Source organism: Salvelinus fontinalis, chromosome 11 (assembly GCF_029448725.1).
Source record: "Salvelinus fontinalis isolate EN_2023a chromosome 11, ASM2944872v1, whole genome shotgun sequence".
NCBI lineage: Eukaryota > Metazoa > Chordata > Actinopteri > Salmoniformes > Salmonidae > Salvelinus > Salvelinus fontinalis.
In genome coordinates this window covers 13,802,240-13,824,530 of record NC_074675.1, presented here as the reverse complement: position 1 = coordinate 13,824,530, position 22,291 = coordinate 13,802,240, and the positions used below count along the sequence as shown (strand labels likewise).

Below are 22,291 nucleotides of genomic sequence, written 5' to 3'. Positions count from 1 at the left end.
AATATGCATATTGTACGATCAAGGATTTTGTGGGAAGCCGTTTAAAAAATTAGCCACATTAGCATAAATAGTCTAAACAGCGCCCCCATCCCCAACAGGTTAAAGGCACAATCTGCGATCTGGAAATCTGTTTTAATGGTCATTTCAATTCTTGGTATATAGCAGGGCTGCCGTTTCACACAAAAAACCGAATCCCATATTCTAGCTTTAACTTGACGCAGAGCTGATCTGACTGCCAGGGAATCAAAAGCTGCCTAATCTCACCCATGTCATCACCCGAATCTCACCCATGTCATCACCCTGTTTTGAATAATCCGTCTCTCTTGTGATTTCACTCGCTGAACTGGAACTGAAGCCATTATGTCCAACCTCTGGGGAAATAGAAGTTTAATTAGACTTCGTCTCGTTCAGTCTTTCTTTTTAACCCCGGAAAGTAATTTGCCAAGGGGGAAATTACATTTACTTTATTCAATGAACTTTTAAACGTTTACTTTATTCAATGAACTTTAAAACATAATTTAAATTAGTACACAGCTGTGAAGTATATTAATGAGAATCCATTTATTGCAGTTTGTTAATACGCTTCTCTGTTGTCTCTCGTCTGATAATAAAGTCTCTAATTTTATGCTAAATGCCAGAGACGCTTGGAACTGCATCATATTGTCATCTGAATGCAGTAGTCTCATCCTATTCTCAAGCCTTTTCACCAACAGACCTAGGACAATGCGATGACATGAAGGGTATCCTAAAACTTGTTTGTGACAACGTAACAGGCTATTATTGGGCTGCGTTTTGTTTGCTTGTCTCAGTAAGTCTTTTACAGCACAGTGTCAGTGTTATTTATTTAACCTTTATTTAACCAGGTAGGCCAGTTGAGAACAAGTTCTCATTTACAACTGCGTCCTGGCCAAGATAGAGCAAAGCAGTGCGACAAAATCAACAACACAGAGTTACACATGGGATAAACAAACGTACAGTCAATAACACAATAGAAAAATCTATATACAGTGTGTGCAAATGTAGTAAGGTTAGAGAGGTAAGGCAATAAATAGGCCATAGTGGCGAAATAATTACAATTTAGCATTAACACTGGAGTGATAGATGTGCAGATGATGATGTGCAAGTAGAGCTACTGGGGTGTAAAAGAGCAAAAAGTATATAATATGTAGATGAGGTAGTTGGGTGGGCTATTTACTGATGGGCTGTGTACAGGTGCAATGATCGGTAAGCTGCTCTGACAGCTGATGATTAAAGTTAGTGAGGGAGATATAAGACTCCAGCGTCAGTGATTTTTGCAATTCGTTCCAGTCATTGGCAGCAGAGAACTGGAAGGAAAGGTGGCCGAAGTAAGTGTTGGCTTTGGGGATGACCAGTGAAATATACCTGCTGGAGCACGTGCTACGGGTTGGTGTTGCTATGGTGACCAGTGAGCTGAGATAAGGCGGAGCTTTACCTAGCAAAGACTTCTAGATGACGTGGAGCCAGTGGGTTTGGCGACGAATATGAAGCGAGGGCCAGCCAACGCGAGCATACAGGTCGCAGTGGTGGGTAGTATATGGGGCTTTGGTGACAAAACGGTTGGCACTGTGATAGACTACATCCAATTTGCTGAGTAGAGTGTTGGAGGCTATTTTGTAAATGACATCGCCGAAGTCAAGGATAGTCGGTTTTACGAGGGTATGTTTAGCAGCATGAGTGAAGGAGGCTTTGTTGCGAAATAGAAAGCCGATTCTAGATTTAATTTTGGATTGGAGATGCTTAATGTGAGTCTGGAAGGAGAGTTTACAGTCTAACCAGACACCCAGGTATTTGTAGTTGTCCACATATTCTAAGTCAGAACCGTCCAGAGTAGTGATGCTAGTCGGGCGTGCGGGTGCGGGCAGCGATCTGTTGAAGAGCATGCATTTAGTTTTACTAGCATTTAAGAGCAGTTGGAGGCCACGGATGGAGTGTTGTATGGCATTGAAGCTCGTCTGGAGGTTTGTTAACAGTGTCCAAAGAAGGGCCAGAGGTATACAGAATGGTGTCGTCTGCGTAGAGGTGGATCAGAGAATCACCAGCAGCAAGAGCGACATCATTGATATATACAGACAAAAGAGTCGGCCCGAGAATTGAACCCTGTGGCACCCCCATAGAGACTGCCAGAGGTCCGGACAACAGGCCCTCTGATTTGACACACTGAACTCTGTCTGAGAAGTAGTTTGTGAACCAGGCGGGGCAGTCAATTGAGAAACCAATGCTGTTGAGTCTGCCGATAAGAATGTGGTGATTGACAGAGTCGAAAGCCTTGGCCAGGTCGATGAAGACGTCTGCACAGTACTGTCTTTTATCGATGGCTGTTATGATATCGTTTAGGAACATGAGGGTGGCTGAGGTGCGTCCATGTTGCTGTTGCTGTGGGGGGTGCAGAGCTGTTGGCCGGGTTAAGGGTAGCCAGGTGGAAAGCATGGCCAGCCGTAGAAAAATGCTTATTGAAATTATCGTAGATTTATCGGTGGTGAGTGTTTCCTAGCCTCAGTGCAGTGGGCAGCTGGGAGGAGGTGCTCTTATTCTCCATGGACTTTACAGTGTCCCAAAACTTTTTGGAATTTGTGCTATAAGATGCAAATTTCTGTTTGAAAAAGCTGCCTTTGCTTTCCTAACTGACTGTGTATATTGGTTCCTAATTTCCCTGAAAAGTTGCATATCACGGGGGCTATTCGATGCTAATGCAGTACGCCACATTATGTTTTTGTGCTGGTCAAGGGCAGTCAAGTCTGGAGTGAACCAAGAGCTATCTATATCTGTTCTTAGTTCTATGTTTTTTGAATAGTGCATGCTTAATTAAGATGGTGAGGAATGCACTTTTAAAGAATAACCAGGCATCCTCTACTGACGGAATGCGGTCAATATCCTTCCAGGATACCTGGGCCAGGTCGATTAGAAAGGCCTGCTCGCTGAAGTGTTTTAGGGAGCGTTTGACAGCGATGAGGAGTGGTCGTTTGAGCGCGGATCCATTACGGACGCAGGCAATAAGGCAGTGATCTCTGAGATCCTGGTTGAAGACAGCAGAGGTGTATTTACAGGGCAGGTTGGTCAGTATGATATCTATGAGGGTGCCATATTTACAGATTTAGGGTTGTACCTGGTAGGTTCCTTGATAATTTGTTTGAAATTGAGGGCATCTAGCTTAGATTCTAGGACGGCCGGGGTGTTAAGCATATCCCAGTTTAGGTCACCTAACAGTCAATTCACATATGGTGTCCAGGGCACAGCTGGGGGCTGAGGGGGTTCTATAACAGGCGGCAACAGTGAGAGACTTATTTCTGGAAAGGTGGATTTTTAAAAGTAGAAGCTCGAACTGGATAGCATGACAGAACTCTGCAGACTCTCTCTGCAGTAGATTGCAACTCCGCCCACTTTGGCAGTTCTATCTTGGCGGAAAATGTTGTAGTTGGGGATGGAAATTTCAGAATTTTTGGTGGCCTTCCTAAGCCAGGATTCAGACATGGCTAGGACATCCGGGTTGGAGGACTGCGCTAAAGCATTGAATAAAACAAACTTAGGGAAGAGGCTTCTGATATTAACATGCATGAAACCAAAGCTTTTACGGTTACAGAAGTAAACAAATGATAGCGCCTGGGGAATAGGTGTGGAACTGGGGGCTACAGGGCCTGGGTTAACCTCTACATCACCAGAGGAACAGAGGAGGAGTAGGATAAGGGTACGGCTAAAGGCTATAAGAACTGGTCGTCTAGTGCATTGGGAACAGAGAATAAAAGGAGCAGATTTCTGGGCGTGGTAGAATAGATTCAGGGCATAATGTACAGACAAGGGTATGGTAGGATGTGAGTACAGTGGAGGTAAACCTTGGCGTTGAGTGACGATGAGAGAGGTTTCGTCTCTGGTGGCACCAGTTAAGCCAGGTGAGGTCTCTGCATATGTGGGGGGTGGGACAAAAGAGCTATCTAAGTCATGATGAGCGGGACTGAGAGCTCTACTGTGAAATAAAACAATAAGAACTAGCCAAGACAGCAGCAGACAAGGCATATTGACATTAGAGAGAGGCATAAAGCAATCACAGTTGTTGATTGGGAGAGCTAAGACACCAATGGGTAAATGGCGCTGAATGTGCAGAGCGGGTCAGTTCGGTACATACAGGACAGGAGTTCGAGGCTGGGGCCGACAGATAAACAAAAGGAGGTACCTTGTTACTGAAACAGTCCAGGGGGCATCAACTGTGTAGCCGAGTGATCATAGGGTCCAAAGAACAGCAATAGGTGAGTCAGGGAGCCGTTCGGTAGACACTACTACGCTATGCGAGCGGGAGACACGGCGTTCAGGAAGCTAGCGGGCCGGGGAAAGCAGATGGTTCTTCGCGACATTATAACGGAATAGCCTGATGAGACCACATTGGAGCGATTAAGTCGGCAGACTAGGCGTGATGGATCGGCGGGGCTCCGTGTCGACAGTAAAGGTTTCCAGGCCAATTGGCAAAAGAGGTATTGTAGCCCTAGAATTAGCTGGTATATGGGCCTAGCTCGAGGCTAGCTCAAGGCTAACTGGTGCTTTCTTCGGGACAGAGGCATGAAACATTGATTACCGCGTAGATGCCTGTGAAGTGAACAGAAAAACGGTGTCCTCCAAGTTTGATAGAGGTGGAGGACACTCAGTATATTCCCAGATTAAAGTATAGAAAGATACCCTGTGACTGATCAAGCAAATACACAGCACCTGATCAATGTTCATTCACTGTCTGGGGGACTGTGACCACGCCACGGTCATATAGGTGTTCATTCGTAGTACTACTGTACTGTCCTATGTCTGTTAGCTCAGATAGGCCTATTTTAGATACATGAAAAATAGATTGCTTGATATGTGTTATGGACTGAGGATCATTTTACATTTCCCTGTAAACTAGAAAGATCATGTGCTTATCAAACTGAAGGACTACACCAGCATTGACACGGAGTACCAAAGCATCCCGTTTTAGCATCGTTCTTTTTGGTATCACTGATCTCTTGCTAACTCTATTCTTCTCTGTGTCCTGTGTTCCTGTTCGAAAACCCCATGGCCCTGAAGACCCTCCGGCTCCGCCAATTTCTCCTCTACCTTAACAGCAAGGTAAGTAACACAGATGTTGGATCTTAATTTGATCACCCTGTTGCAGGAGAACTTTCCTGCAATGCAGGAAATGTAAAACTTGGAGTGTATTTGAGGTTTATAAAGGCTTCTGAAGTTTGTAATTTCCACTTTGAAACTTGTCCATTAATTATAATCTACATAATAATTCACATTTCCTGTTGCTTCAAGATTATTACCCTGCTGTAGCAAACTGGCTCAAATTAAGGTCCTACATATTTAGCACCCATCCATTAGAATACCTATAATTAACCATCCACCCAGGCACCCACAGCTTCCATCAACTAGTCATTTCATGGTCAAAGTATAATTGTTGTATTCATAGTAAGCTCCAATAGGTCAGTGTTCCAAAAGAGGTCAAACACCCTTTGGTAGTAACCATACACACCAAGTCTCCAGCCTTTCCCCAGTGGAGAGTATTCCCATTGCGTCTCCACCCAGGTCCCAAGCTGGACGGCTGTTGAAAAGAAAGAGTCCCCTGCTCCTCTTCCGCTCCTCCCCCTGGCCCTCCTCTGGCCACCCTACACTCTTAGAAAAACACTTCTAAAAGGGTTCTTCGGTTGTCCCCATAGGATCAAATGTTGTGGTTCTAGGTAGAACCTGTTTTGGTTCTAGGTAGCACCCTTTTTGGTTCCATGTAGAACCGTCTGTAGTAAGGGTTCTACATGGAACCAAAAAGGGTTCTCCTATGGGGACAGCCAAAGAACCCTTTAAGGTTCTAGATAGCACCTTTTTTTTCTACGAGTGTAATGACCATGTGTAATTAACACCTCCCATCATCCTTCACTCGTCACTACTGTCACCAACACCTCAGGGCCATGTAATGGATTCCCTGTGGACAGATCTGCACGCCTGTATGGATAGTGCTGCACTGGGCTCATTAGACTTGAAGAGAGCTGTAAATCAGTACACTAAAACGGAGTGCTCTGCAGCCTCTGAGATGACTGATCATTCATGTTAAGCTAACCAAACAGGGGTTCTTGTTGAATAAATAGACAAGCAACTCGCAAAGTCTGGTCCAAAACTCATTGGTTCAATGACATTGGCAACAATTCTTATTGCCACAGAATGTGGAATCTCAATCTGTAATAATTGACTTACTTACTTAGCTTAATGATTTTAATGAATCATTCTGAGGATGTCAGAGGACGTGGCCAAGTCATCGGTGTTGTTGTCTGTAATAATCTGAGTTCACGTAATAGACGGATGATGTATGCCTCTCAGCAGATGATCGTTCTGCTTTCTATTCCTCTTGGCATTTGGTGTCCGTCAGAAGCGGTGCTGATGACGTAATGAGGCCCTTATATCCTCCAGCAGAGTGATGTGTCACGGACCTTATCCCAGACACCAGAAGTATGAGATTTACTGCTCAGAGGGAGAGCGAGAGTAAATCAGTGGTATGGAGATTGTTATTTACTGTAGATAGTTGTGCTTAATGAAGTTCTTGTCCTACTCCTGTAACACGTTCTGTCTGAATGGGAGATGTAAAGGGTATAGTACAGCCCAGGCTGTTTGACAGCAACATATGTTATGAGCATGTAGACTGACAGAGAAATTAGTGAAGCCCAGAGATGTTAAATTGTTTTGAGAGATTTCAGCAGCTTGTTGCAGAACCTTGTTTTTTTTGTTCTCACAATCTTCAACATCCTCCATCACACACTCCCCCATCCTCCATCACACACTCCCCCATCCTCCATCACACACTCCCTCATCCTCCATCACACACTCCCCCATCCTCCATCACACACTCCCCCATCCTCCATCACACACTCCCCCATCCTCCATCACACACTCCCCCATCCTCCATCACACACTCCCCCATCCTCCATCACACACTCCCTCATCCTCCATCACACACTCCCCCATCCTCCATCACACACTCCCTCATCCTCCATCACACACTCCCCCATCCTCCATCACACACTCCCTCATCCTCCATCACACACTCCCCCATCCTCCATCACACACTCCCCCATCCTCCATCACACACTCCCTCATCCTCCATCACACACTCCCTCATCCTCCATCACACACTCCCCCATCCTCCATCACACACTCCCTCATCCTCCGTCACACACTCCCCCATCTTCCATCACACACTCCCCCATCCTCCATCACACACTCCCTCATCCTCCGTCACACACTCCCCCATCCTCCATCACACACTCCCCCATCCTCCATCACACACTCCCCCATCCTCCATCACACACTCCCTCATCCTCCATCACACACTCCCCCATCCTCCATCACACACTCCCTCATTCTCCATCACACACTCCCTCATTCTCCATCACACACTCCCCCATCCTCCATCACACACTCCCCCATCCTCCATCACACACTCCCTCATCCTCCATCACACACTCCCCCATCCTCCATCACACACTCCCTCATCCTCCATCACACACTCCCCCATCCTCCATCACACACTCCCCCATCCTCCATCACACACTCCCTCATCCTCCATCACACACTCCCTCATCCTCCATCACACACTCCCTCATCCTCCATCACACACTCCCTCATCCTCCATCACACACTCCCCCATCCTCCATCACACACTCCCCCATCCTCCATCACACACTCCCCCATCCTCCATCACACACTCCCCCATCCTCCATCACACACTCCCCCATCCTCCATCACACACTCCCCCATCCTCCATCACACACTCCCCCATCCTCCATCACACACTCCCCCATCCTCTATCACACACTCCCCCATCCTCCATCACCCCCCCATCTTCCATCACACACTCCCCCATCCTCTATCACACACTCCCCCATCCTCTATCACACACTCCCCCATCCTCCATCACCCCCCCATCCTCCATCACACACTCCCCCCATCACACTCCCCCATCCTCCATCACACACTCCCCCATCCTCCATCACACACTCCCTCCATCACACACTCCCCCCATCCTCCATCGCACACTCCCCCCATCACACACTCCCCCATCCTCTATCACACACTCCCCCATCCTCCATCACACACTCCCCCATCCTCTATCACACACTCCCTCCATCACACACTCCCCCCCATCCTCCATCACACACTCCCCCCATCACACACTCCCCCATCCTCTATCACACACTCCCTCCATCACACACTCCCCCCCATCCTCCATCACACACTCCCTCATCCTCCATCACACACTCCCCCATCCTCCATCACACACTCCCTCATCCTCCGTCACACACTCCCCCATCCTCCATCACACACTCCCCCATCCTCCATCACACACTCCCTCATCCTCCGTCACACACTCCCCCATCCTCCATCACACACTCCCCCATCCTCCATCACACACTCCCTCATCCTCCATCACACACTCCCTCATCCTCCATCACACACTCCCCCATCCTCCATCACACACTCCCTCATTCTCCATCACACACTCCCCCATCCTCCATCACACACTCCCCCATCCTCCATCACACACTCCCTCAATCTTCCATCACACACTCCCTCATCCTCCATCACACACTCCCCCATCCTCCATCACACACTCCCTCATCCTCCATCACAAGTAGATGGAGGATGAGGTAAGAGTGTCTTGTAGGTTATGTCTGTGGCTGGGTAGAGTAGCAATGGGTTCCTCTAACTCGCTCTGTGCCTCTGAATAGACTCCCACTGCTACTCCCACCTTCTTCTCCTTCTCCACTGTAGCTTAGCAACATGTACCCAGCAGGCCTTTTCACAGGAGTCCAGGAAAAGTCGTCCCAAACAACAGGCACCACTCTGACGGCCAGAGACAGAACTCTATGGAGAACTGTGTTTTAGATGTAACTGCTGTTGCTTTGTAGCACGGTGGTGCTGCTGCCTGATGCGTTGTTCTATTGCATTATACAGTCCTGACACAGTATCATTTTTGACCTCACAAGGAAAGTGAGGAGTTTTGTAGCTCGAGCCCTAAGCTTTTCTCGGTCAAGTTAGCCTCTGTGGTCATGAAGAACTCCTGGACAAAATGATATCTATTAACCACTACATGTTTCTTTACAGTGTGCAGATCATGCAGTCAGGCTAAGCTCAAACAGTTCTAGCCTAAGGTATGACACTAATCCTGTATGACAGTCTTAGTTATGTCCAGCAGTGACACTGCTTTTTCAAGCGAACACCTTGGTAACGTTCAATTCTAGCTCTGCCAGGAGATTTCAGTGCATTGTCCGCAGTTATTATTCACAGCAGCGATGCCCCCTGGTGGAATTCCATTGAAAATCATTAGTGTCATTGTAAGTGACAACAGGGTAGGCTTGGGCGATATACCATATATCGGGGTATTTAGATATACCGATGGTATGATTTTCAATACCTTTTTTAAAAAGAAATAAGGCCCCTTGTGTGCACTTCCGGTAATACCAAATACCTTGGTATGGCACAGAAACGGTATGAAAATCTGCATACCAACCAACCTCGATCGGGGGTGCATTCATTAGTGACCACTGTAGCAAATAGTTTCTTATTGGAAAAATAACAGATAACAGATGAGACCCAGATAACAGATTCATATTAACCACAGAACCACTTCTATTATGTCTCAGTCAGATATGAGTTATGAGTGGATAGTAACCATTTTGTCTTTCGTCTCTTCTCAGTGCCCTTGATGATGACAGCACCAGCCTCAGGCAGCAGAAGCTGGAAAAGCAGGTAATGACTACCCTTATTAAACACATTAAACTAGTTACGCCACATACAGCACCTGCCCAGCATCATAGCAACCCTATAGACACTACGGCTCCCATATAGACACTACGGCTCCAATAGACTTGTTCAGGGTATATGTCATGAGTATTCTATTTATGATGCAGAAATGACCAGACTAGTCCATATTATTTATATCTAGAGGCATTTTGTGTTTGATGTTTTGGTTGTTTTTGGTGTCTTTTCATGTTTTTGTCAGAATTGTTTTTGAGGTCTCAGTCCATGTTTATAGCTGTGAGCCTGTCAAGCTTGAACATTTGAATGGCAGCGAGTGTATAAATGACCTTGTTTTCTGCCTCCGGTGTCACTCAGGCTATGAATTTCCGACCATCGGCACAGTAAGGCTGATTGTCATGAAACCGAGGGAAAACAGGGTGTCTTTGAACTCTTTTATTTTCGAAGGAAGTACAATTTGTCCAATTAGTAGAAAGAAAAGTATTTGTTCGGAAGTTAATTGTTTTAGCACTCATTGTAGAGATAAAGCACCAATCTGCTCCTTTCTCAGCGAACAGCTCTTCCCGGTCTGCGTGTCTGATGATTGTCCCTTACAATCCCTCCTGCCTGCAGTAACCTTATCACTACCCACACTGCTTTAAAGTGAAACTGACTGATTTGGTTTAAGAAACCAGCCTTAAGCAACAGTCACACAATGGAGTAAAAGATGGATGAGATGATTGGTAGGCACTTAGACTGACTCGATGGATGCGTCCCAAATGGCACCCTGTTCCCTACATAGTGCACTACTTCTGACCAGAGCCTAACAAAGTAGTGCACTATGTAGGGAATAACCGTAGAAAGGTTTCAGTAGACAGAGTATGTGTACTACGCTGTATGCCTACAGATGTAGGATCTGAATTTGATCACATTTGTTGCTGAGAATTTGTAGTACATTTGAGTTTTAAAAAGGCTTCTAAAGTTTATAACCCTAAACCTAACTCCTAACCACTAACCCCTTACCCTAACCTTAATTCTAACTCTTACCCTAACCCCTAACTTAAAATGTCCTTTGTCCTTATGAGGACATGAGAAATGTCCCCACAAGGGAGAACTTTCCTTGTTTTACTATCCTTGTGGGGACTTGTGGGGATTTTAGGTCCCCACAAGGATAGAAAAACCAACCAACCCACACACACTAACACAGCCCCCCCCCAAATAGCTCTTACTCTATCGCTGTCTGACACTCGCAGCACCTCTATCCCCCTCCCCCCTCCCTTTCTCCATCTCACTCATTCTCTCTCTCTTCCTCACTCTGCCCCGGGGTGCTTACGACCGCTGATTCAGTTAGTGACAGTGACCACCCAGACACACGCACATACACTCTAGTTCTCTCTCACACACACGCTGAGGAGGAGACACGGACTCAGAGTGAGAGGGAAGCTGGTGTTGCGTGGTTATCCTTGTGTTAGTTGTCTGATCTGAAATCCTGATCCAGGATCCAGGTGTAGTGGAGGGCAGGGAGACAGAGACATGCCCGGCAAGAGTGCTGCTCGGTGGGGGAGAGTTTAGACGTGACGGGGTCTCACAGAGCATGGAACCCTGAGCTCCACAGAGAAACTTCTGCACTTCACTATTACTCTCTGTCCCACTCCGGACACCAATGGACAGGGTGGGTCAGCACCTCTTATTCTCTGTTCTGTTTATGTCATTTATGGTTGACTATTTTGATCTGTGTGTATTTTGGTGTGTATATTTCTGTGTGTGAGTGTGTGTGTGTGTGTTTGCATATGTACGTGCTTGCGTGTGTGTACTGTGCATGTGTACGAGCATTTGATTTCAGCTCATCCTGGTGATATCATTGTTATAGCCTGTCTCTGGTGGGACACTTCCGTGGATGTGGGATATCTCCTAGTATGCTATTTTCATTAGCCTCCTATGTCTTGTTTTAGGTCTCTACAATGTCTTTCTCCCAAAGCCTTAGGACGGTGAATGAAACAGTATATTGAGTCATATCCTTTTCTCATATCCTATCCTCTTAAGTCTTTTGTTTAAATGGACAATAATACAATGGATTGTTTTAATTGTAGGGCAGTGTTGTTTCTAGTAGCCTACGTTCTTTTCTCCAGTTTTTCAAAAAAGATTCTGATATTTAATCATTTAGAGGTATGATCTGTGTAATGGTGGTGTACTGGGATCTAATAGCCTATTCAACAGATTCTATCAACTCTTTATGTTGCTGTTTGAATATGCACATAGTTGAACAATTAGTAGCTTAAATATTCCTCATTTTCCAGCCATACTCTATGTTCTGGTTATACACTCTTAGAAAAAAGGGTTCCAAAAGGGTTCTTCGACTGTACCCATAGGAGAACCCTTTTTTGGGTTCCATGTAGAATCCTCTGTAGAAAGGGTTCTACAAGGAACCCAGAAGGGTTCCTTCTATACCTGGAACCCAAAAGGGTTCCTTCTATACATGGAACCAAAGGAGTTCTATCTGGAACCTAAAAGGGTTATTTAAAGGGTTCTCCTATGGGGACAGCCGTATAACTGTTCAACGTTCTAGATAGAAAAAAATGTGCTAAGAGTGTAGTCCAAGCAAACTAGGAACTAGGTTTGAGTTCTGTTCAGTTTGGATAAGGTTAATTCAGTGAAGTGAAGTTTCGTTGCCGCTGATGAGTTCTGTCAGCGAGTGAGACAGTTCAGTGTGCTCTACTGCTGTCAGTTCTAGTGAGGTAACCGTTCTGTAAAAACGTTATTATGAGTTAAATCCAGGAGTGGCCATTGCTAAGATTCCAGCAGCAATAGCATCTTAGTTACAGATCAATATCACACCAGTGAGAGAAAAACAGCTTACACGAATATAGCTAGCATTTCCCAGACAGTTTACACAGGAAGACTACTGCTAGCCAGTTTACACAGAAAGACTACTGTTAGCCAGTTTACACAGGAAGACTACTGCTAGCCATTTTACACAGGAAGTCTACCTCTAGCCAGTTTACACAGAAAGTCTACTGCTAGCCAGTTTACACAGGAAGTCTACTGTTAGCCAGTTTACACAGGAAGACTACTGCTGGCCAGTTTACACAGGAAGACTACTGCTGGCCAGTTTACACAGGAAGACTACTGCTAGCCAGTTTACACAGGAAGACTACTGTTAGCCAGTTTACACAGGAAGTCTACTGTTAGCCAGTTTACACAGGAAGACTACTGCTAGCCAGTTTACACAGGAAGTCTACTGTTAGCCAGTTTACACAGGAAGACTACTGCTAGCCAGTTTACACAGGAAGTCTACTGTTAGCCAGTTTACACAGGAAGACTACTGCTAGCCAGTTTACACAGGAAGACTACTGCTAGCCAGTTTACACAGGAAGACGACTGCTAGCCAGTTTACACAGGAAGACTACTGCTAGCCAGTTTACACAGGATGACTACTGCTGCCCAGAGCAAAGAGGGAAGACAAAGAAAAGAAAACTAGACAAAACGGCTTCAAAGTTTAATCAGATCCTGTGTCAGATGTTTGGCTCATTTTTAAGTAGGATCTCATCGTGAAGCATTGTGGGGCTTTTGTTTCTTGTTTACATGGAATCTGTATCCTGTGTCCAAATTAACAGTCTGTTTCATTATGATAATCCATTCAGATGTTTTATTCATTTGTCTGCTATTTTTAGCCTTAGAAGAAAACGAAGAGGTGAGCCCTGTTCCCCTCTTAAAGGGATACTTCGGGATTGTATCTACTTCCCCAGTCAGATGAACTTGTGGATACAATTTGTATGTCTCTGTGTGCAGTTTGAAGGAAGTTTCTAACTAGCGTTATCGCAATTGATAAGTAGTGTTAACGCAAGGACTGGAAGTCTCTTGTAATTGCTAGCATGCTAGTAGATGCCATAGACGTCCAGTCATTGGGCTAACGCTAGTTAGCATTGGCTCGCAAAACTACCTCTAACTTCCTTCATACTGGATGCAGAGACATAAAAATGCTATTTATTAGTTCATCTGACTCTGGGGAAGTAAAGAAAGGGATCAATTGCCAAAAGCCCGAAATGTCCCTTTAAAACAAAGCCTGTTTGAAATGTAAACCATCAGACTCCAAGGTGAAACCATTAAGCTCCCAGAGGCCTTTCATCTGGTCTTATTTGCATTTTAATCAAAGACAAAGTCTGGGTATTTAATGAATATTATTTTTCAGGTGTCAGATAGAAGCAGGCCATGGTAGTGTGTGTGTGCACGTGCGTGCGTTTGTGTAGGTACGAGCGTGCGTGTCTGTGCTTTTGTGTGTGTGCGCCTGTGTTGCATTGACCCTGAATGTGTGTGTTGCGTTAGCCCTGAGTAATAAAACCTTTCTGTAGTGGTGGTTAATCAGCCCAATGAGGCTTCAGAGAGACAAGGACCTCTCATCTCTTTCCAGCCCAGTTCATCACTAAACACCGCTTGTTGTTTTGATGCTCCCCACTAATTGAGGCAGTTACGCAACCCATCGCCTGCTTTGACCAGAGACCAGGACTGCAGGGCCAGCTGATAAATGTCACCATAATTCATGGAAATTGACCATTTCTCTAGTGTGAAGCTTTTTTTATATTCATAGAGACATTGTGCTGTGTATTGTCTAGCCAGAAATCTAAAGGGGGCCAACCCTCGTCGCTGTTGTCCCTAGTTTCCCAGAGCGTTTGTGATGGCTGTGACAATGTCAGCTCTAATGATACCACTGCCTTGTCACTGTCCCCTGTCCCCAGTTTCTCTGTCCCCGTACTGAACAGAGCCTCAGCCAGCACAGCACAGAGTTATAGAGTTCCACAGGAAGCAGCATTTACAACTCTAGGTGTACTAAAGTAGTTTGAATTGTTTGCACTGTATTTTAAGCACTCTGTTACTTTGTCTCATAATATATTTAACAACAGTCTAGGCTTACTTGTCCAGGACCCATGTAACAGGTTTTTCTAAATTGATTTTAATGGATTTGTTGCTGAAGGTTCCTTCACTGAGTAGCTAACTCTCTTATGTCCCATTTCCTCTAGTGGTATTGCTAGGATACAAATGTCCATTATTCTGTGACCTTTACTATGAGATAAATATAGCCTAGCCAACCTTACCTCACCTGTTCTGTTTCTATGCGAGTTGCATATTCTGCCTTCCAATTTAGTGTCAAAGACACTGAAGGAAGAAAACATGACATTTTACTGTGGCTGAATGATTTGCCAGGTCGGGTCATGACGCTTGTGTGTGTTGTTTACAAAGCCATCTGGGGTTCCATTTTGAGATTCACATTGAATGGCCATCATGTTCTGTCCTCTCCCCCAACAACAGTGGGAGTGGTGAAAAGACAACCACAAAGAATGTGGAGTCTATCAAGGACACTGACACTGTTACCATAGGAACATGCATCTTGTTTGACATCCCTGAAACGAAGCTGGCAAGCTACGATACTGCGTTGTTTGCTCATTTGTTTTGTCATATTGCTTAAGATAACTCTGTTTTTCAAAACACCAACACCGGTGGTTTTTCGATCAAAGTGTCCCAAGTATCTGATAAGGACAGAGTTGTTACTGATTGTCTGGTTCTCAGCATTTTGAGTGATCTGGAAAAGGTCTAAGGCTGTCTGTATAAGGTTGAATATAGATTAGTGTCTGGCTTGAGGATGAGGAAGTCAGGGGGGTTTAAAGTAATTCTTCCCCAGAGTCAGATGAACTCAGATGAGTTGTATGTCTCCTCATCCAGTAGGAAGGAAGTTAGCGGTAGTTTCGCGAGCCAATGCTAACTAGTGTTCGGAGCAATGACTGGAAGTACACAGTCTACAGGTATGCATTACATAGCAGCCAGACCTCTATGATTAAAGAGTGTTTTAATGAGGGAAAGGGATGGTGTCCTCATGGACTGTGGGGAAGAGAGGCCAGGTATACATGGACAGATACAGGTAGGGTCCAGAGAGAGAGGATCACTAGAGCCTTATCACCAGCTGTCAGTCCAGCTGTCAGTTTAGGGCAGGGACGGCCGGACGGTAGACAATATTTGCATGGTATACTCTCACTGTCGCAACCCCCCCGTCCACAGAGGGCGCTGTTGGAGCAGAAGCAGCGGCGGAAGCGGCAGGAGCCTCTGATGGTGCAGCCCAACCCAGAGGCCCGGCCCAGGCACTCCAGGCCTCGGCGCAGTGAGGAGCAGGCCCCGTTGGTGGAGTCACGCCTCAGCATCACCAGTGATGTAATCATGGACGGTGAGCCTTGGTTCTTGGGGTTAGCTACTGTACGAGCTAGTTTTTCCGGGGTCAGATCACACGATCGGAATAAATGGGTCTGAGGAAGCAGGATCAGTGCTAAGTGATTGAACCCCAGTCCACAGTCAAATATAGACAGTTGTTGGCTATGAAGAAGAATACTTTAATGATCCATTTGCTTTCCAGTCCAGAGTGAGGGCAGTATGTCAGGTGAGGACAGTGAGAGGGAGTGGTGGGAGAAGGTGGGGCCAGGCCCCATGTTGCCCAGGAAAGCAGGGAGAGGGTCAGTCATGGAGTTCACTCTGGAGGAGCAGAGTGGCCTTCCAGATCGAGGTAGAGGAAACCAGTCAGGAAATACAAGACTAGAGAAAAGTGTTTATATAGAATCGGATTATAAACATTGGTACATCCCACTTCTGATACCAATCACCTGTACATTGGCATGCAACGTATGTTAGTCTCTCACATACTGTGATACAATGTTATAAAATGTTCCTCCAAACAATCAGGAAACTAATATATTGAGGTGTGTGTGTGTGGTGCGTACGTGTGTCTAATAACGCCTCCCTCAGTCTTGGGACGTGTGGAGAAGCGCCTGTTCAAGGTAGTGGAGGAGACACCCAGGAAGCTGTTCTCTCTGATGCCCAGAGGGGCCTTCAGATGGGGAGGAGAGAGTCACATTCAGAGAGGCAGAGCAGCGTTCAGACTCTCAGGCAAGAAAAGGGCCACCTGCTCAGTGCAGCATATCACTCCATGGCACAAGGCTAAGCTCTGACATGAACATAGAGGAGAGGTACTACAGAGAAACGCAGCTGCAAGCAGACGGCTAAGTAATAAGGAGTAGGTACAAATCAAATCACCTCAGGGAAGCACAGATAGAAGCACAGGAATACAGAACAGCTCTTGGAGAAGTAAACAGCTGGGTGCTCAAACACACAGACATGCAGGGCAAAGTCATTAACATAATTCAAAAAACGTCTGTGAATGCGCCCCACCCTGCAGGTATCGACGGCCCTGCTGCCTTCATGGGCTCTGAGGCCCCAGACCTGGGTACCAAGATCCAGATTCTGTCGGTGAGCAAGTCCCAGCCCCTGTCCCTGTCCCAGCCGCTGCACCAGTCTCCCCTCGCTGAGGAGCCTGACCGGGACGGGGACACGGAGACTCTGCTGGAGCCCAAGACGGACATCCACGAGCTGCTGCAGAAACGAGGTGAGCCGGGGGGGGCTTGAGAAGGGGGTTAGGGAGTCAGGACAGCCAGTTTGGACAGAAGATAGGAGTGTTAAAGTAGAGTGTTATAAAGAGTTCTGTCAGTAGGTAAGGCTGCGGGGTTTCTTGAACACCTTACCTGACCAGGAAATACTCTGGGGCCTAGTTATGGTCAGACCATGTGACCAGGAAATAGTCCTAGCCCTATGGCCTACACAGCACAGACAATGTCTCATACGCAGTAGTGCTATAGACAGAAGACCTAGGAGAGTGTGTACACATGCGAGTCAGTCAGTTATATCATCATCTACCCTGATAAATCCTCTGGGTCGAATACCAAGCAGCTTCAGAGATCACATCCCGTCTGCTGCTCTGGCGGGCCTCACGGCTACACCGACAGGGAACTCAATATAAGTGTCTCTTTCACACCTCTGGGCTGGTAGAGGCACTTTGTAGTCTAGTGAGAGGACAGGCTGAACTGAGAGAGAGAGGGAGAGAGAGAGAGAAATGCAGGGTAGAGTGAGAGGTAGGGGGTGAGAAGATAAAGAAAGCAAAGGAGGACAGATGAGAAAGGGGAGCATATCTGGTCAACATCGTTGTTCAGGGACAGTCTCAAGAACTTTGAAGGTTGTGGTTTATTGTTGCTGCTGTCCTTTCAGTTGGTCTCATTAAAAGCCATTGCACAGTGCTAAAACCTTTTCCCTGCTCTGGGATACTACCTTCTCCCAGGGCTGTGGTGCTGCAGTGTGCAGTTAGAGGGAGGGCGAGGTGGATGGTGACAGTGAGAAATTGATCATTTTGTAAGGGGCAAGAGTAGCATCCACCTACAACAGTACCTATTTATGCCACCTCACCTCCCCTCCTCCTGGCAGGTTCACGAAGAGTGTTGAAGTCTCTTTCATTTCCTGAGACTAATTCAATATCATTCTGTACTGTTACTGTGCTAAATGACAAGATAAATTAAGATAGCCAGGTCTATGTTACCTTTATTTAACTAGGCATGTCAGTTAAGAACAAATTCTTATATTCAATGACGGCCTAGGAACAGTGGGTTAACTGCCTTGTTCAGGGGCAGAACGACAGATTTTGTACCTTGTCAGCTCAGGGATTCGATCTCGCAACCTTTCGTTTACTAGTCCAACGCTCTAACCACTAGGCTACGCTGCCGCCCTATATCCGGGAGAGAGATGTATTACCTAGTTAAACCTGAGACCCAGATTAAGGGCAGCATATTACTGCATTAGCCTCAGTTTTTAAGGATCTTCTCCTGGACAGCAACAAGAGGGCAGGTGACACTCCCCTCTCAATAATGCAAATGTTCATCATGAATGAACGAATGCTTAGTGCTACTGAGATCCAGCCTGTCCTCAGGTGCCTTAGATAGTGCCTGGCTGCCCAATCAGTTTTATTTCCCAGTGTAAACGAATTGAAATGGAAACAGCAAAGGATTAGTAATAGCCTACTGCCTCCATTTGGATTTGACTTGGGGACGCTATTCAATCAAAACTAGTCAGCGAGTTCCCAAGGTAAAGTTCTTCATGTGCTGCTAGACCGAAGTTTTGGTTTTACAACTTGAGCATCGAGCCCTTTCTTTTTAAGAAAAGTTGTATTTTCAGAACGTATTGACTTTTCCATTTGGCTGATTTAGTAAAAGAAGTGAATATTCAAGACTTTGTTGTTTTAATTGATGCCTTTGAGTCACTATTAGAATGTAGCTGACATTTGCGGTCTGTATTTCATGTTTGGCAGTACTCTGACATTTAGACACATCTCTGGGGCTAGATGGAGTGAACACCACTGTGCACATATTGTTTCTAGCCACGTTGGCCAATACATATGTCTGTCTGCAGAGGCGTGGGACATCTCTCTCAGCCCCTCCCCCTCTCTGATTGACCCCGCCAACGACAGGGTGGTCCAGTTGGTTGGTGCAGTGGAGGAGGGGCCGGAGGAGGGGCCAGAGCGCCCACTGTCTGCCAGGGAGAAACTACTCCAGTCAGGTAGTAGAGAGCAGCCTGCCGTTCCCATGGTGACAGGGCTGGAGTGAAGGTTGTTGGGTTTCTGTCTCTCTCTCCTTCCCTCCTTTCCTCTCTGTGCAGCACTAACTCTATGGAGCAGAGGTGAAACTGAGGGAGGCTACAACAAAAGTGAATTATATAGTAACTGGTAATAACCTAGTCATTGGACGTAAAGTGCTAGATATCATACTCTGGTTTCAAGACACACCGAAGAAAACAGGTTAATATTTCTTGTATCATCAACAATGGAACACATTGAGAGTGGACATTTTTCCCCTGCTCACTTTGAATTCTGCTATTGCATCTAAAAAAAAAAATCTCATTAAAATATTCCACAGCACCAGCCAGCGTCATGGCTGGTAAATCCAATTAGCAGCATTACTGACACCTGTCCAGAGCAGCTCCCACAGAGGCCTGTCTGACCACACCGTGCTGGGTCTTTCTGGCTGGCATCTCTCAATAGGATTTCTGCTTTCCCTCGTTCCTAAATAACCCCTTTACATTGGACTATCAGGGCCGGTTTCGCAGACACAGATTAATCCTGGACTGAAAAGCATGCTTAATGTGCATTTAGTACAAGGCTTAATCTGGGTCCAGGAAACCAGCTCTCAGTGATGGATAAAACACAATGAAGATGGAGAATCTATTGTCTTGTATTTCACAGTATTCTTTCCATTGTGGAAATGTATAGGGCTCTGAAGTGGACTAACAGTGGTGTCTAGGGATAATGAAGGCTGCTGGGATGGCTAGAGGTTCATAACAGGTCTCTTCTATCGTAGCCTGGTTACTTGGTAGTCTCGTCTGTTCTATACAGAAAAGTTCTTCCTCAATGGGTTTCAACAGTTACTCAGCACTATTTCGCCTCCTCTTTCCTTTCTATCCTCTGCCAGCTGTTTTAAGGTTAGGTTGTCTCCTCAAATTTTGGGGGGACTACTAAATGTTTAAGGGAGCAGTTTTAGCTGCATATTGTAATATGTGGCCTTTTCCGATACAGGAAATATTGCATCAGTTCATATTTTCAACTGGGGTAGTATGATGACTTAGTTGGAACAAATCAAAGGCTATGTGATCTAAAACAAAATCTGCATACATTTGAAGAAATACATTGCCCATATCCATTACATGCAGGCTAACCACAATGGGTCCCAGGAGAAAAAAATCTCTCCTTCTTGAGTCATGGCAATAAGAACCTATGGGATTACTGAGGAGATATGGAGGAGTTTTCAGCTTGGCTGGGCATCTGAGATGATCTCTCCTGTCTGCATAGAACCCTGGGTCCTCCTGATCCCAACCAATGGAGTGTAAGCTGTAGGCCACATCTCCCATAGTGCATTCTTTCTCCCATGACCAGGTCTGTCAGGCAGTATGAACTACGAAGAGGCCAGTGAGGATGAGGAACACGGTGATAAAGACCGGCCACGCTCGCTGTCCCCCAACCCAGAGTCAACACGTCCTGCGTCTGCTTCCAGCGCAAAGTCCAACACAGTGAGTCCAACCATATAGTTGTCTCTGTCCTGTCATATCATTAGGAGCACATACATAGCTATGTGGCTATGGCTTGTGAGATTTCTAATGTATTCATTACACATGGCAAATTAACTTGTCACTTGAAGACGTATAGAAATGCATGAAGACACTGAAACAACAAGATGGCAGATGAATGTTGTCCCCACTACTCCTGGACCGTATCTCCTTTATAACAGTGATTGGCCGGTATGTTTTTTGACATAGCATTGTGTGTCCCCCCCCCCCCCTTACAGGAGTGCATGACACCGGGGTCGCCCACGGCAGAGAGCGCCCTGATCGAAGTGGACAACCTGGAGGAGTTTGTGGTGCGCCCCGCCCTCCGCGGCGTCACCGTCAAGTGCCGCATATCCCGGGACAAGAAGGGAATGGACCGCGGCCTATACCCCACCTACTTTATGCACATGGAGAGAGAGGACGGCAGGAAGGTACATTTGACCTCACATGCTGTTATGGGGGATTAACATGGAGAAGACCGAGATAGATTTACAGTCAAGATAGATTTATTTTTAATTGTATTTCACGGGCCTGTTTCATTTTCTTTTCCTCAATAGCTACATTTGAAATGGTATGAGAATATAAAGTAAAAGTAACACCTGTTTTGATTGCAGTGATTAAAATGATGGTTTGTGAGTTTCCCTCTCACCCTGAGTTTACTCTTTTTGTTTCACCCAGCTGTTTCTTCTGGCTGGGAGGAAGAGGAAAAAGAGCAAGACGTCCAACTACCTGATCTCAGTGGACGCCACGGACCTGTCACGCGAGGGAGAGAGCTTCATGGGGAAACTGAGGTAGGACCATATCTCACTCGTCTCACTCTGTCACAACTCTGCTAAATATAATTTTAAATCCTTGCTGATGAACAATTGACATATTATTTTGAGCCCTCGGCTGCATCTGATAACTCTATTTGGTGGGATTGTGAGTGTTGGAGGGTCATTGTAGACTCTAATGTGATTGGTCTGGTCATCCTGCAGGTCTAACCTGATGGGGACCAAGTTCACGGTGTATGACCAAGGCACCAACCCCTGTAAGAACCCTGGAGCTCTGCTGGAGGAGAGCAACACACGACAGGAACTCGCAGCCATCTGCTATGTGAGTGCACACACACACACACACACACACACTAATATTATTGAACCTGTAAGGTTGTGTGACATTCTGTGATATTCTGATCTCCTGTGTTCTCTGCAGGAGACTAACGTTCTGGGGTTCAAAGGTCCCCGCAAGATGACCGTCATCATCCCAGGCATGAACATGAACTTTGAGAGGGTCCCCGTCCGACCAAACAGTGTATGTATCAGCCCCATGGGACTGTACAACTCCAATCACTTCTCCTAACATTTGTAGTCACTGTATTTGTTATGCACAGTAAGGGAGAAGGGCGTGTCAGAGGGCATGATTGAGGGGCTAGGCACCTTTTTTCTAAATCTCCACCTGAATGACGTGCCCAAACTAAACCGCCTGTTGCTCAGGTCCTTAAGCCAGGATATGCATATAATTGGTACCATTGGAAATAAAACACTTTGAAGTTTGTAGAAATGTTAAAATAATGTAGGAGAATATAACACAATAGATA

General features: G+C 46.0%; 1 protein-coding gene across 4 annotated transcripts in view; it reads left to right on the top strand.

The window, feature by feature from the left end:
• The window catches only part of LOC129865084 (tubby-related protein 3-like), a 37,965-nt gene that overhangs the window by 10,490 nt on the left and 5,184 nt on the right, over nucleotides 1–22,291 (top strand). For 2 of the 4 annotated variants that reach the window (XM_055937554.1, XM_055937553.1), the window contains exons 2-10: nucleotides 5,062–5,103; nucleotides 9,720–9,771; nucleotides 15,808–15,970; nucleotides 16,973–17,179; nucleotides 20,543–20,676; nucleotides 20,952–21,143; nucleotides 21,391–21,503; nucleotides 21,690–21,807; nucleotides 21,907–22,005. In XM_055937554.1, the coding sequence (XP_055793529.1) occupies nucleotides 5,062–5,103; nucleotides 9,720–9,771; nucleotides 15,808–15,970; nucleotides 16,973–17,179; nucleotides 20,543–20,676; nucleotides 20,952–21,143; nucleotides 21,391–21,503; nucleotides 21,690–21,807; nucleotides 21,907–22,005 (1,120 nt within the window). The other 2 variants (XM_055937556.1, XM_055937555.1) reach the window with 2 other exon arrangements.